Source organism: Entamoeba invadens (assembly GCF_000330505.1).
Source record: "Entamoeba invadens IP1 unplaced genomic scaffold scaff_1105074725839, whole genome shotgun sequence".
Lineage (NCBI taxonomy): Eukaryota > Evosea > Mastigamoebida > Endamoebidae > Entamoeba > Entamoeba invadens.
In genome coordinates this window covers 57,660-75,767 of record NW_004443523.1, presented here as the reverse complement: position 1 = coordinate 75,767, position 18,108 = coordinate 57,660, and the positions used below count along the sequence as shown (strand labels likewise).

The 18,108-nt window shown below is 24.8% G+C and overlaps 2 protein-coding genes across 2 annotated transcripts; both read left to right on the top strand.

Annotated features, from left to right (window-relative positions):
* Nucleotides 1–115: 115 nt before the first annotated feature.
* Nucleotides 116–1,066, top strand: EIN_138040 (hypothetical protein; the record flags this gene model as incomplete). The annotated part of the gene is made up of 1 exon (XM_004258520.1): nt 116–1,066. The coding sequence occupies one exon, from the start codon at nt 116–118 to the stop codon at nt 1,064–1,066; it is 951 nt and encodes a 316-aa protein (XP_004258568.1).
* A 101-nt stretch (nt 1,067–1,167) lies between these two features.
* On the top strand, nt 1,168–2,142 carry EIN_138030 (tyrosine protein kinase, putative; the record flags this gene model as incomplete). Its single annotated transcript, XM_004258519.1, has 1 exon — nt 1,168–2,142. The coding sequence occupies one exon, from the start codon at nt 1,168–1,170 to the stop codon at nt 2,140–2,142; it is 975 nt and encodes a 324-aa protein (XP_004258567.1).
* Nucleotides 2,143–18,108: the final 15,966 nt, after the last annotated feature.

Below are 18,108 nucleotides of genomic sequence, written 5' to 3'. Positions count from 1 at the left end.
TTCACAATTCAAATGTGTTGACTGTTTGGATTCTTTTAAATTAAAGAATGGAAATTGTTCAGAGAATTTTGACGACAATGACGACCATGAAAACAATGTTACTAACACAAAACAAATGATGAAAGGTGTCGAAACTTCGTGTTTTACCCGAAACAACAAAGGGTGTGAGAGATGCAATTCTGGTTATTATAACATTAACAGTGAATGTGAAATGTGTTCGAATCACTGTGATAATTGTTATAATACGACTTATTGCTTAACATGCGATCCACAGTATTACTTGTCATCAACCTTTACATGTGAACCACTTGGCGACTTGTTTACAAAATGTGAATTGACACTGCCAACGGGTGGTGGATGTGCAATTTGCAAAGACCACCATTACAAACAAAAAACAGACTGCATTGCCTGTGATGAGTCGTGTGGTACTTGTGTGGATGGTGTTTCTTGTTTGAGTTGTCAAAATGAATATTTCAAACTTACTGGCAGTGAAAGTAAATTGTGTGTATCATATGACAACTTGACTAATTACGAAACTAAAACGCCAATTGGGTGTCTGAAATGCGAGAATGGATATTACTTGGATAATAACATTTGCAAAACTTGTTCTGAAAACTGCATCTCATGTAACAACTATCAAAACTGTAAAAATTGTGTTGGAAAGGATTATGTGTTGGTTGACTCGCAGTGTGTGAATTACAAAAATGTTGAGTTTTGTTTGTCTGCAAACAATTCAAAGTGCACAAAATGTGATGGATTTCACAAACCAAGTGATGTTGGTGATTATTGCGTCAAAGAGACAAATTATGGGTTGGTTGTTGGTGTGCCATTATCAGTAACTGTTGTGATCATAGTGTTTATTGTTGCAATAATACTAATTGTGATATCAATGATACAAAAAAGAAAACAAAAAAAGAAAGATCAGAACATTTGCAACTTCAAAATGAGTCGGTCAAACATTGAGATGGTCGAATTAAGTGCTAATTTAGTGTCAAACAAGACAACACTAAATTTGATTTGGATAACAATGACCCACTTAAGATCGACATCGAGACAAGAGATTTGATATGTATTGAGAATGTGTCGAAAAGCAACTTGAAAGTGCAGTTCAGTGTGATGGAAGGGTGTGATTATTATGAAATACGAAGTGTGCCACCACTTGTGACAATGAAACCTGGATATGCCTGTGAGTTTGAAATATTCATCAAGCCGCTGTGCACTTGTGCCACAAAAGAACATGTAGCGATCACTTCGTTAAATATAGCAACTGGTGTCATTGAAAATGCAAAAATTGAAATGGAAATAGAGACGGAACAAACAACCAAATTGAATTACAGAGAAATTATCAAAGACAAGAAACTGGGCGAAGGCAGTTTTGGTATTGTCTACAAAGGGCAATACAGAGGCGTTTGTGTTGCAATCAAAAAGATGAAACAATTGGATTTTAATGAAAATGGTCTTGAAGAATTTAACAGGGAAGTTGACATGTTGGACAAGTTCCAATGTGATTATATTATCCACTTTTATGGTGCAGTGTTTATACCAAACAAATTGTGTATGGTCACCGAATTCGCGCAATTTGGATCACTCCAAGACTTGATCAAACACAAGAAGAGTGATGAAGTCGACATGAAGTTGGGAATCAAATTTTTGCTTGATGCTTCAAAAGGTATAGAATACCTTCATAATAATGGAATCTTACACAGAGACATAAAACCAGACAATTTGTTAGTATTATCACTGGATGTGAATGAAAATGTGAATGCAAAATTGACGGACTTTGGATCATCGAGAAATGTCAATATGTTAATGACTAACATGACATTCACAAAAGGTGTTGGCACACCAATTTACATGGCGCCTGAAATTTTGAAACAAGATAAGTACAAGAAAAGTGCAGACATTTATTCATTTGCGATAACTATGTATGAGGGTATTAGGTGGAAAGAGGCGTATCCAATTTCTGAATTCAAATATCCATGGAAAAAAGCAGAGTTTGTAAATTCTGGAAATCGTCTTCAAAAACGCGATTCAATCAACGATCAGCAATTTGAATTAATATCAAATTGTTGGAAACATAACAGAGAATTAAGGATAACAATTGAAACAGCAAGAATAAAACTTGAAAATATGTTCAATTAATCATTTTAAAATATTTACAAATATTTATTTGTTTATAACTTAAGGCGACCTTGAAGATTCATCAAAATGCATGGGCTGACAATAATTATTTAAAATCAAAAATATACGTAAAATAATTAACAACTTGTAAAAAAGGGGTGAAATGTGTGTCAAATAATTATAAATATAAAAAAATAATTAATTAATTATTTTTTATGTTAAAAAAAGAAATTACAAAAAAATTATTTGGTAAACAAAAAAATAATTGTATTTCTTTTAAAATATTCATATTTTAACAATTGTATTTCAATTTAAAAATGTAGTTTTTGATATTCACACATACAGTTACCTATTTGACAAGACATGGAATGATAAATAAATAATTAACAATCATGTTGAAATGTAATTTTTGATGTAAACATAAACCAAAGATAATAATTGTTTTTGACATATTTTTGATTTATGAATATATCTTTTATATTTAGAACGGGTGTAACCATTTTAATTGTGTAACTACATTAAAAACGATTATTTTCCAATAACTCATTGTCGATAATAACATGTAAATAACGTTATTGAATATATATTATCTTTTTAATTTATTATATTTGATTACACACATAAATAGCACATTATGAAAATGACATCACAACTGTTTTGAATAGTAAAATAATAACATGATAATACAGTTACTTTTAATGATTGTATTTTGATAATTAAAATAAAATGATTCACTTTTATACTCTATACTCTCATTGTAAAAATGGGAAAATTATAAAACATGTAATTTTTTTGAGTGTGTAAACATTTAATTTCAAACTAAACAAATACATAAATATTATAATATGAAAAGAATGTAAATAAATATTTTTAACTACTTGTTGTTCACAACCCATTTGTACATGTTACGTTTAAATAAAATATATTTACTGGTTAAAATAACTGACAATTACATTTATTTTGTTTATAATAAATAATCAAATATTCATGTGAACAAATTATAAATGTTGATAATAAACCAATTTGTTTTTTAATTACATTGGTGTTGTCACTTAGATACGATTAAATATATTTTATAAATTTAATTAAAAATATTATTCTATTTTATTAATATTCAATTTGAAAGCAATTGAATTGTTATTAAATGTTTGTGTATTACTTAGATAATATGCACATCGTATTATAAATCCAAAAAAGACAAACATTTATGTTCTAATGCACTTTTATGTATGATTAAGAGAAATAACTGTTATTATAGAAAAGTATGTATATAATAAATATTTAAAATATTTTTAAAAGTGTATTCATTTTTGTTAAAACGACTAAGTTAATGTACCACAACAAAGAACTGAAATTATTTTTTTTATTTTTGTATCGTCTGCTTTTGCTTTTTGATGATATAATATTTATTTTTATATTTTATGTATATATGTAAGAGAGCAACAAGTAAAAACAAAAATGTTTTAAAATGTGCTATTCTAGTAATTTTGGTGTAATTATTTTAAGTTCAGGTTTGATGTTACACGTTTACACACTAAAAATTTATCACGTTTTATTTTTGACATTTTATAAAAATGAAAATGTTGTGATTAACAGTGAAACCTAATATACAAACTGTTGTTATTAAATTATTGAAATTAATAATCAATACATGTTTCTATTATATATAATAATAAATGTTGTGGTGTTACTAAGGTATATATGTTTAATTATGTATTTTTATATGAATAACAAAAAATGATTGTTAAGAAAGAATAATCGTATACAACAACTCTTTTACATGTAATTATCAACAAAAGTTGTTGAATGAAAATTGCATTCATCGAAGTAGTTACACAATGAACTTGATGATAATCGTTTATTTTTGTTTTAATGTATATCATAATTATTTCACCAAAGTTATTATTTACAAACAATAAATTCAATGTAATAAACAACTATAATTTTAGTGGAAATTTAATTTGAGAATTATTATAGTATCAACACTGTTGTATATTTGATTTTTTGTATATTTGAACGTTTGATTGCGTAGATAACTTTGTTATGAAAATTGATAACACAATCTGTTAAAATTAATGATGATTTTATTTAACCAATTCAACAATGTGTAAATTCGAAAAAAATTGTGAAATTTTAAAAAATATTTTTTTTGTTATTTGGTAAAGAGGAAAGTAAAATGCCGATTTACAAAAAAATAATTAATTCGACCCAAAAGATCTTAGGATTACTAGGGTCGTGACAATCTCGAAGGTCGCCTTTAAAAATGTAAATTAATTCATCAATTCATTAATTTATTTATTAATTAAAAACCAATTTAAAAAAAAATAAAATTGTTGTTTAAGAAATTCATGAGGATGGTAAATATCTTAAATGAAATTTCTTTAATTTCTTTGCCTAAGATCAAAAAAATAAATTTTAAAACACGTGATTTTATTCGAAAATGCTATTTATGGATTTTTTGAAAGATGATTCTTTCAGTTGATTTTTACAAAAAAAATAATCTAAATTGTATTCCAAAACTCTGCACCGTTTCCAAAAAATATAAAAACCCTTTGTCCTGATTTCCCATTATTTACTATTTTCTATTTAGTTTATTTTTTATTTTCCTGTTTGTTGAAACAAAATGGTACACAGTTTAAAACCTTAAAAATCAATACAGTTTCAATTATTAAACAAAAAATCGGGAAATCACCCAAATTCAGGCAAATCTTTCCCGATTTTCTAGGTTCGTTTTTTTGGTTAGTGGTTTATTTTGTAACTAAATGTGAGTAAAATTCTATCTTTCAGATAAACACAAGATAAACGACAATATAAGAATAAACAAACGATGTGATGAAGGACACCATTGCATCAAATGATGCAACATTTTAACTAATAATAAGTGTTTATTTATTCAACAATTAAAAAAGTTATCAATAACATAAAACGACAAACTTCTAAACAATTGAGGTTATTTATCAAAACAGTTCAAAATAAAATAAACAGTTCAAAAAATAAAACAATAAAACTTTTCAATTAAAGTAAATGACCATGCCTCGGAAAAATTTGTTTTTTTGCACTAAAATATTTTTTGGCAAATTAAAATAAAACTCACCTCATCCTTAGAATATTAAAATAGTTTGATAGTAAATACGATTAGTTTTAAAACTATTAACAACTGGTTAATTGTTATAGTATATACATGATATAATAAATTATACAAATTTATTATAACAATATAATAAAATTAACGATATCTTAACTAATGTTTAATTTATGACAATGAATTTATGTATCATATTATGTAATAAATAATATATTATGAAATAATACATTTTGTCAAAAACAATTAAATAACATTTTATAAAAACAAATATATACATTTATAAAAACTATATAAGAAATTAATAACAACTAAATATTAATAGTAAAATAAAGTCACAAATAAACCTAAAAAAAATTAAACTAATAATAAATTATTATTAATCTATAAATTAATAATTTAAATTCATTCAGAACATAAATTTTTAAATAAAATTAACAAAAAAACTAAAAGTATAATAAATTGAATCATTATGATATAATTAAATAATATTATAATTCAAATAAAATAATGTTAAATAAATTAGAAATAGTATAATAAAATAGTAATTGAACTAATCATTTAATTATTATAGTTACCATTATTTCAATTAAATTTTGTTTATTCTTTAGTTTATATGAACATTCTTGACATGTATTATATTATTTATTTAACCTGTAATTATATTCATTTTATAACAAATTATAATATTTTTTATTAACAATTTTAATTATTAATTATTGACGTGAAGAAAACCGTTTTTAACCAAACACACCTTAAGAACATTTCAATTATATTATTACTGTGTTTTCATTGTGTTATAAAATGAATTACTATTTAAAAATAACATTATGGGATTTTATTTTTATTTATTATTAAAATTAATAATAACTTAACTATAAGTTTGTAACAATAATTGTTATAATTAATTATTTTATATTTTTATAGTTTAATTAAATAATAATTTATTATAAAATTATTATAGTTTTATTTAATAAAATATATATAATAACTTATTAAATTATTATTTTGTAATCAATTTAATAATTAAAATTTCGTCTAACATGCAACAAAAATTTGTTATTAATAACCCGTTATTAACACAATAGTCGTAGCTGTATTATTTGTATGTGGTATTTTAGAGTATAGATTTGCTTTATAATATTGTAGACTAAAAACTGTCGATGTATTTTTTTTAATAATATACACTTGTAATTGATATGTGATTCTTTACAACTTATAATCTTAATGACTATTGTGGATGCAAACAATGACATTGATCCTCTTTTACAAGTAATATTATGAAATATTTGTCAAAAATATATTAAAAACATTGTATTAAATATATCGTTACAAAAAGGCATTATCTGAAAATAAACACTAACTGAATTACCAATAACATGAAACCAAAAAGAAAAGATGAGACAGTTCAGAAAAGTAAATTCTCGGTATCATGTAAGCCCGATTAAATAGTTTGACGTAACATAATTGAATTCCAGGTGTTGTTGTAATATATAAAATTAAATAACAAAATAAAAGTAATTTCTTGACTGTTGGTTGCATTTTTTCTTTCTTTTTAAAACATTCGAGTTGTTACAAGTTTTATAAAATTTCATACATCTAAAAGTTATTGTAGTTGATAACCAAAAAAATGATTTATTTATAAATTAAACAGGCACATCAGATATCAATTATCAATTTCAAAACAATCACATCATTTATATTTTCTTATTGTTTTTTAAAATCCAATAATTAACATTTAATTAATAATGGTTTATAACCTATTAGTAGTCGAGGTATTCGGTTTACATAATATACTTATTAATACAGATATACACATTTTCTATAATAAAAATGGTTGTAAAAATAAATCATATTAATTATATTCGAATCTAACAGTTTATGTTTGATGCCAAACTTTTAACAACAAAAAAGTTTGCAAGTTTTATATTTATATTTTTTTAAAATAGTCTGTTTTACGTTAATACACATACGATTAACAATATATACAGTTATAATCAAATCGAAATTAAATATTTCAATTGATCATTTCTGTTATTTTTTGATTTATATTTTGATATCATTAAAATTTACTTTGAATAATTATACATTTATTAACTTTTAGTAAAAAGGTGTTTTCAATTATTCACATAACAAAGTTATCAACACAGTTAAAAGTTTAAATACATTAATAATAGATATACATATTTGTTAATACAAATGTAATTGTTAAATTAAATTATTAATTAAATAATGACTGTTAATAACATTGTTATTCTCAATTATTAATTGTAATTATATGTGTTTGCGTTGACGATTTGTTAATACAAAGAAAAATCAAACATAAACAATTGTTAATAATTTCATTGTGCAATCACTTCCATATCCTCAATTTTCATATCAACAATTTTTTGTTGAAAATGATGTGCAAGCGAGATATTAATCCAAATATTTTTAACAATCGTTTTATCATTTTTTATATTACAACACAAAAAGTGAACATGTATATTTTGATAATACCACAACTATTATGATTAATTAAAATGGAAGCATTAATTAATTAGTAATTTTCATTAATTTGATAACAACAGTTGGTGTATTGGGTTTTACCGTTTATTGCTACACTGGTGATTTAAAAACAGCCTAAAATTTTAAAAGTGGTAACTTTACGATGTGTAAAAATGTAACATAAAACTAAAAGTTTAAAAGATAACAGTAAAATTAAAAAAGTATCACAGTTTACACAAATTTTAGGATTTTACTTGCGACTCACTTAAACGTGTACATCAGACATTAAAATCTTTTTTAGTAGTCTAAGAATTAACATGAATTAAAAACTATAGTTATGTATTTTTTGTTAACATATTTCAATATTGTTGTTGATATGTTGTCAACGAAATGTTTTTTAACAACAAATATGTATTGAAGTTGAATCAGTAATGAATTTACCCACTTTTGTTTAAATGTCAAAAAGTTTTTTTACAAAAAAATCAAGTTCAAATACATAAAAGTCACAATTTCGTGTTTATTGATTTCAACTTATATATATGTAAAATATAAGCTGTTTTAAATGATATATTAATACACAATTTGTTGTACCTTATTTAAATATTACTGTCCATATAATGATAATTAAATTTATTGTTGTGTTTTTAATGTTTAAACAAAGTAAAGCGTAAACTTCTATTGGTTTATGATTTGAAACAAATGGACTGTTACAATGTTTTATATTTTTCAATTTGGTGTTTTTGTTGTTCATTAAAATACAAAAGAAGTTATAATCATGTTTTTTATTGATGTCATTATTAACTAACTGTTTGTTAAAATGTATTTTTTTCAGACAAATCAACTGCTTATATCGTCATTGTTTGGCACTTTGAATGACCAATGCTATACATTTTACAATACATTTATTTTAACAATATAATTCAGAATTAAATATACAATACTAAAACAATTATGTTGTACATTAATAAGTATCAACAAAATTATAAACAGGTTGAAAGATATATTGAAAAGTTTAAAATAATAGTTTTTTTCTAACACAAATGATTTATCACAATTAAAAATGTTGTTAATTGTGGTGCAATTTTTATTCCACGTTGAAAAATGACCATAGTCTTATATGTTGATCATGCACATGACATCATTTTATTCATTTTTTATGTTTATAATTTATAATAAATTAAATAAATATAACAAGTCATTCTTTGAAATATAATTTCAATGAAACGGTATTGTTTAATTATCAAATAATGTTTGTTTAATTGTGGTTTTAAATATTTTACTCCGTCGATTCTGTAACAAATAAAATATACAATTAATAATTACAAATAAATGTTTGTAATCACAGAACAGTAACCGTTCTGTAATTACAAACAGATATTGTACAATGTAATTTATTTGAAATACATATTTTTATTGAATTATCGTTTATTATTTACATTTTAGTTTGTTAATTTAACATGTAAAAACGTTAATAATAGTAAGATGTTAATTTTGATTGCGTTAAATTATTTGTAAATTTTCGCTGTGTTAATTTTACAAGAAAAATCGATAAATATTTTTAAATTGTTAATTATTTTTTTCGTTAATTAATTTTATTTTTTCGGTGTGTTAATTATACAAGAAAATATGTTAATAAAATTCATATGTTAAATTTATCTTTTTGTTAATTTATATTATGTTTTTTTATTGTGCTAATAAAACATAAAAATCGATAAATATTTATAAATTGTTAATTTATCAAAAACAATTTGATAAAAATTATCGAATCTTTTGGAATAACAATTCAATATAACCTAATGTCCCGTTTATTTGCGTATTTTTAAAAATAGTTTTACCAAAGACGATTTTTTTGCCGCAAAAAACAGCATCTTCAGTCTTTTTTTCTTAAAAAGCAATTTTTTCCGAGGCATGTAAATGACCAATAAAGTTTCCTTTATTTTCAACAAATAGTTCAAATCTTTTGGGTAATAAGTCAATGTAAGCATTGATTGTTTCAATTTCAATTGAATCCCACGCTTTCATAAGCGCAGCTCTTAGTTCTTCTAGACTGTCATACAATTCTCTTTCTTTTCGAACAATCAAGTAATAGTAGTGCCAAAGGTGTTCAATGGGACTCAAGTCTGGACTGTTTGCTGGCCAATCTTTCAAGACCAAAACTCTGAGCTTTTTGTCGAGAGTTTTGAACCATTCCATTGTACTCGTTGCAGTGTGAGGTCTGGCACCATCTTGTTGAAATGTCATTCCATGTTTGTAAATATGGTGGGCGTCCACAAACACACTGGAGTCCGCAAGCAATTTTTGGTAGCCTTCAGCCTTCAGCTTACCTTCAACAATAACCAATTTTGATTTAAAGTTTTTGCCAATAGCTCCCCATAACATCACCCCTCTGTTGTATTTTGGGGTTGAAACAAACGCCTCTTCATTTAGATCCCCCTTTCTCTTCCAGACGTATCTGCCATCAGAATACATGCAGAATCTGCTTTCATCGGAGATAATAGTGTTTTTCAACCATCCATTCATATTTCTAGCATTTCTGATTTGTGTTTTGGAAAATTTCAAACGGTTTGCTATATGTGTAGTGGTCATTGTTGGTCTTTTAATTTGTTTAGTGAATATAAATCTGTTTGCTTTTCTTATGCAATATACTGTAGAATTTGAAATATTTAAAACAGAAGAAACAGAAAAACACGAAGAAAATGGATTAATTAAAGTCTTTTCAACAACGTTTACTTCAACTTGAGTACCCACTTTCTTGTGCTTTCCTACTTTTCTCGGTTTGACTTTTTCTTTTTTTTTGTAATCGTGTCTTTTTACATACCGCACTCCTTTGAAATTGTTCCAAATGATTTCCCATCTTTTAATGCATTTTTTTACTCGTTCATAATTTTTCATTTTTTCTGTGACATAACCTGTTGATTCTGTTAAAGAAGAAATTGAATTATATAATTTTTGGCAATATTTGTGTTATGGTAATTAAAAATTTAATCTCAAGTTTGTTTTTTATATTTTCAAGTAAAATAAAAATGCTAAATTTTTTTGTTAAGTAAATTAGAAAAAAATAAGTTTCGTTATTTGATTTTTTTAGAGTAAATGATTATAACAAATAATGAGGGTTAAGTAAAGAAAAAAATATTTAGGAATAATAAGTCCAAATAATCAAGGCATCCCATTACAGAGTTTTGAAAAACAGTTTATTTCTATTTTTTTGATTTACCACTTGACCAACCTTGGTTTATATGAAAACAGTAAAGAAAATTTTAAATTATCGAAAAAGTCGATTTTTTTATCAAAATCACAAAACAAATTAATCTAACAATTTTTAATATTTTTTACAAAAAATACAATTTATTATAAATCAATTCATAATATTTCAAACAATAATAATTGATAAAAAATTACATACTGATAATTAATACTCTATGCGATGACAAATTATGTATTTTCGTATATCTAAAACGCAATGTTTTGAAGATCGATAAAACAACGATTGAAAAATAAACAAATTTGTAAATTTATTGTTTTTGTTTTAAACGGTTTTATTTATATTTCAAAACATATATACACAAGAAATATGTGTTTAAATTATTATTATTTATAATACATTATTAATTTTAATAAATGTATCTTTAATTTTTTAATCAATTTTATATATTAATTGGCGTTTTTGTTGTGTTTTGACGATTTTTGATATAATCAATTAAGGAAACTCTCTTTATAAAAATTCTTCAAAAATACAATGTTAATTATAGATTTTTAAATCAATAGTGGCAGTGCTATAAATATCTTTGAGGATAGTAAGTCGTGTAACAAACAGACTTTATCAACATGGACTTAAACATCTAAAAAGTGAAATGACGTGTTCACGTGTTCAAAAATGGTAACTTACTCAATAAACATTTCAGATAGATGTAAAAGTGTAACTTTTAATTTCTGTCATCCTCAGAAAATAATTGCCATCCTCAGAACTGTAAATTTTTTTAAAACACAAGTTAATATCAAAATGAAACAATCATATCAAAATATACATTGTATTATTTACTTTGTTATTACAATAAATTTGAATAATTGCATAAATTACAAAGTTATTTATAAACTGTTTTTCAAAAGTCGGTACTGAGGTGTCCCGATTTTTTGCATTGATTTTGTTTATTATTTTTGGGAATCGTTTTTTTGTAATAAATTCACTTATTTTTTCCAAGTAAAAAAGAGAAAAACGGTCTTCAAAAAATATTTTTTTACTTGAAGAATTTTTAAGCATTAAAAAAATCCATATAAAATTTGAAATAACGGGATTTTTGTTTCAAAAAAACACGAATGATCCTAAAAGTGCATTTTAGTACAAAAGCAAATAAACTTAATGTCAAATTTTTTCATTATCAAACATTTTAATAATTAATGAAATATTCACAAAACAAAAGCTTAGTTCGAAGATTAGTATGCTTAGTAGTGTTGTCACAAAAACAATAAAAATAACAAAATGATTTGATAACTTATCTTTGTTGGGTTTTATAAAGTCGACATTCTTTTTGAGCATTTCAGTGAGAACATCTTTTTTAAAATATCCAATAACAAAACAATATTGTTATTTTGTATTATTTTTCTAGTGTTGCCCTTTGACAATTTTGACTTATGCCTGTCAAAATTATCAAACATTTGCTGTAATTTTTGGTGTTTTTGGAACTCTTTATTTCATTATTTTTTATTCAGAGAAGATAACCACATGTTTGTTTTTAATTGAAAATATTTTTTTAACGAAAGTAATTATCAGTTAAAACTCGACACAAACAACACCATCCCAATTCACTTAAACGTTAATTGTTGTGCTTTTATGCCAACAGTACTGAATATATGTTGCGAAGTATCGAGTTATGGTCAAATCAAATAACGGGATCGGGTTTTTTGGAAAAAGATGGCTAATATTCCGATATTTTCCCGAATTTGTACGAAAATAATTGAACGATATTGGTATTTTTTCAAAATTAAGTCTGTACTTTCGATTTTTTGTTTTTTATTTTTTTAGGAAAAAACAAAAATAAAAAACGGGACTTTAGGAAGTTCTAAAAATATGACAGTACCGACTTTTGAAAAACAGCTTATATTTGTCATTTTAATATTCATTTTTATTAAATCAGTGTTTTCGACTTTTTCAATTTTCATTTCGATTAAAAAACAATTATCAATCTATAACAAATATTCACAAAAATGAACACAATGATAACTGAATTATTTACTTGGTACGAATTGTTCTTTATTACCAAAATTTAAACCACTTGATAAATAATCATCTACAAATTTTTGAAAATGACTGAAAGAAAGTTTACCAAGTATTTTTGGTATTTCTTCGTTCTGATTAATCAAAATTGAATAAATATAAAACAGTACAAATCGACCACAATCTGTTCCATTCTCTTGGCTAACAACATCAGTAATTAATATTGCATTTTCAATTTTGTGTTTTTCAATCGAAAATCTCGTAAAACAAGAAAAAAATGTTTTTATTTTGTCCAAATAATAAATTTGAGTATTGAAATTGTATTTTTCAATTCCAAGACTATCAACTAAAAATGATTCAAACCCATCATCATGTTTATGTGAAATTAATAGAGATAAATGACTATTTGAACGTAAACCGGAGAATAAAGGAAAAATATGTATTGTTGTTTTAAATAACAATCCAAGTTTCTGTGACTGTTTATTAAGGAATTATCATTATTTGTTTTGTCAAATGTATTAAAATGCTTTCAAAAAAATGTAGATGCTACAATAGAATTATCAATGTGTGTATAATGCAATATTTGAGATGATATACACAAGATGTCATCATCATTTAATTTTCCGTTTTTAACACGATAAATTGGATCTGTCTCTATAAATGTTTCTGTTTCAGAACATAAAAACGTTTTTTATCCAAATCAAATGAAATATCACTGACATTATCATTGCAGTCTATTATTTGGTTGGTTTTCTGTGTTTCCTCTATTAAAGACTTACAACTTGATAATTGTGTAATATTTATTTCTGATATTTCATTTTCTACTGACGTATGACTATTGTTGTTCGTTTGACATGTTTTTCCGATTAAATGGTGTATATCTTCAATAGAAGTTTTGAGTGAAGAAAATTCCCTTTTTAAAAATAACAAATTTTCATCTGTTCTTTGTACCGTTTGTCGCATTTTTTTCTTCACTAAATAAATTGAAATAATAATTTTCACCTTATTCTTTTTTCTTTTTAATAATTCACTTGAAAATTTATCAATTTCACTCAATTTAAATTCAGGAATAGAATTGTCAATTTGACTATTTTTTGACTTTTTTATAAAATTTTGCAAAATTGAATCATTGTCAATCGTCTCATACTTTGATATTTCATTCAGGTTGTCCATTTCTTTCTCAATAAATACATACAATTCTTCATCGTTATGTTCAAAAGATGGAATTGTTTTAGAAAAATCAATAACTGGTTTTCTTGGCAATAAAAAATTATAACAAGTTAATGCAATTCTGACGAGATAGCCAAAGTCTTCTTTGTTGAATCCAAAAACTGATCTAAAAATACGAAATTGATTTGTCAAAGACGCAAAAACGTGTTCCACGACATTCCTTGACTTGGAATGGACTTTGTTAAACTTGTGATAATAATCACGTTTTTCTTCGCATATTTCACTTTTTGCGTTTTTAATTGGAACATCCATATAATCTTCATCTTTTCTCAAATATCCCAAATCTCCCAAAATAAACTCACCGGGTTTAACCATTGATCTGTTACAACTGTGCAATTTTGAATCGTTTATTGAACCTTCACAAACATTTGAATCCAAAACAAATCCTTGTACGTTCATTTTAATTTCAAATTTCATTCCCGAACCATTTATTTTTTTTGGAATACATTTTTTCTCTCACTTTTCCATTTTTTTTGTTAAAATACAATTTGAAGCTGTTGTTTTAGAATCGATTGCCCAGTAACTGTTATTTTATTCTGGCATTATTTTCAAATCTTTAACTTTTTTACCAAGTGCAAATGGAATCAACACATTTGGACTATTTCCCAATTTAACTACCATTTTTTCATAAATTGTCTCACCAAAGTGATTTTTAAAGTCATGGTATTGTTTAGATACATAATTTGACATATTCTTTTTCATTCTCAAAATGTATTCTTCCTCTGTTTCTATTCTTTTCATTTTTTTCTAAACACACCTCCCCTCGTTTTGAAAAATGACAAAACCTTTCTAAACGCAATAACACAAAAGTCAACACATAGTTTAATCCGAATTTCAGTATAACTAAAACGAGAAATGTCAAAGATTTGAATGAAAGTGATGCATTTTTATTTCTTTTTCCGAAAATTGTAGATTTTTCCAATGAAAAATAACAACACTTTTTAACATCTGGAATACCTACAAAAGTAACTTGCGATGATGTAATCAGTTTGTAATACTTTTCAAATTCGCATTTACTCATTCCAATATAAAAATAGTAACAATCATCATTTTCTGCAATTTCGTCCATTATTTCTTTATTTTGAATGTTATCACATTCATCTTCAAGTGTTTCACCAGAAATTGAAAATAAATTGCAATTTTCTAGTTTTGTGTAATTGTTGTATTTTTCTTCTTTTGAAATGACCGTCAAAGGCGGGCAAAAACAATTACTCAACACAAACAAATCATCTGGTTCAATAACATGTTCGTCATCAAAAGGCATTTTATCATAAGCAAGTTGTTTTGTGTAAGCACATAATCTATTTGATGAATTGTTTGAGTTGCTAATTTATATTTTTTCTTTTTTCAATCCTTTTTTATCTTTTTCGTTTTTTGAACATTCTTTAATTTTTTTCTTTATGTTTGTTTGCTTAGTTTTTTTGTCGATAAAATCTTTTTCAACATTTTCACTTCTTTTAATTGATAATTTTGTATTTTTTGTTGTTTTATTGAAGATTTTACGGTTTTTTCGGATATTGTTTTTTTCGATTATTTCATAGTTATGTACATTCACTTTCGGTTCTGTTTTACTAGGAACTACAGAAGGAAATTCAACTAAATCGAAATCAAAATCATCTTTAAATGTATTTTTAAAAATCTTTTGTATTGGCAAGTCTTTTTTCATTGAAATACAAGTTTTAACAAACAACTATAAAATAATGTGTTCACTATTTTTTGTTTATTAGTTATAATTTCATTTATATTCGACAATGACACATTTTATTGATTTCACTGATCAATTATCATATTTTATTAAACAAAATTAACATTAAAATATAGCGTTTCAAATTAATTTGCATATTTAAATAATGAAAATGCCAACTCGTTTTTGTTAATTTTATTTATAGAATTTTAAATCAAATTGTTGCTATACTTTTTTGCATTATATTTTCAAATGTCATATAAGAGGTCTATAAACTGGTTAAGATTTATAAACTAGTTGGGGATTTTATTAGAAACTTTCAAAAGAAAAAACAATATTTACACGTATTTTGGAAAAGAAAAACCCTGCTTTGCAGTTTTGGGAAGTATAAAGGATGTTAATTTCTATTTTTGTTTTTGTTGTTTTGCAATTTATGAAATTAATAAAAACCCATTGAAACCGAAAAACAACCAATGAATAAAAACAAATCATTTATATTTTTTTGTGGATAAAATATATTATTTCGGAAGAGAATTGCGTTCTCTTTTTTATCATAAAACACACATTTAAACACTTGTTCACACTACACAAAAAGTGGTCAACAATCATAGCAAATTTAATCATCTCGCTCTCACACAATAAAGAGGGGCTAAAAACCGCTTCTTTTTTTATGGTAAAAATAATAAAAATGTTATTTATTTTGTCTTTTTTGTTATTGTTTTTTCATTTACAAAAAGAAAAAATAACAACGACAACAACATTGCCAAAGCTCTTTTAGAATATTTTGGAAGGAAAATCAATTATTTCTTATTTTATTGGGGAAAAAACATCATAATTTAGCCACAGGTTATATATTCTTTCAGGAAGGTTACGAAAATAATGACGAAAAACAAATCATAAATAGACTACGATTACAAAACATTTCAAGTTATTTTTAACTTATTTACAAACTATTAAAATATAATAAAAACAATTAAAACAAATTAATTGAATAAGTCTAACGTAGCTTTTACCGCTTCGATATGATGCACATGGACTGCCCAGTTTGATTCAATTAAAAGAGGAAAGTCGCTTTGTTCTTGATTTGTTTTGAAGTTGTAACGTATCAAACACAACACGTTTATGGCACAAAATGTTAAACCACATTTTTTTATTTGTTATTGTCAAAACCATCCACGCACTCTTTCCTCTCCTCACCATGTCAAATCCACACTCTCGCCATAATTTATATCACCTCATCATTTGTTCACACATATATTAATACAAGTTTTATAAGTTTAAATACTCTTTTTGAAAAGACGAATTATTTTCCAATCAAAGTAGTTTTGAGTATTTTTTATCAAAAATCCCATATTTTTGTATTAAAGAAAGGCTCATTTTTTAAAGTTTGTAATATTGATGTTTCCATAACAGAATTTAAAATTGTAAACAACCACTTTTTCTAAAATTAAAAACAACAAATTGTTTAAAAGGAAACAATTTGTGAATTGCGATAGAACTGATAATTGTTTTTATACTTATTTGTTATTATAAGTTTCATTATTTATATTTATTATTGAAAGACAAAAGACGAAAATACATATCTCAATAATATGATATTTTTAATTAAATAACTAAAATAAACTAGATGTTATAAAAACAAATCATTTTGTCGATAAAATAAATAATATCTCTATTAATATCACTTCTAATTTTTAACATTTTAATTATTTTTGTTAATTTTTATCGCAAAGTTTTTTATAAAATAATTATTAAGAACAATTTATAAAAACTCCAAAGAAAAAAATATAGTTAAAATTAATTAAACCAATACCATCTCAAATAAAAATTGTTTAAGAATCATTCTCATTGTCGACTTTTCGAGGTTTCTTCCCTTTGTTGACTTTCTTTTTGGTTTCCTTTGAGACTCTATCGAGTCGCTCTTTTTCAAGACGGCGCTTTTTTATTTGAGTGTTTTCAAGAGAAATACGTTTGGGTTCTTTTGTTTCTTTTGGGGTCCCCGTCTTTCCCAAGAATTTAGAGGCTTCTCTTGCTGAATTTATTTCAATTCTTATAACACCATGAATCAAATCGGATGGGTTATAATTAGAATTGATTTTTAAAGCTTTTTCTATTTTTTCTTGTTGGTTTTTTCACAGCCACTGTGATTCCAGCCTGAGAAAATGCGCTTGTAACATTGTCCTTATTTGCAACCACTTCCAAAGAATAGAGAATTTCTTTAATTCTTTCTTCTTTTGAAAGGTTCACAAAACCTTTCAAAAGATTTTTAAAATCGGGAGAATCCATTTTTAG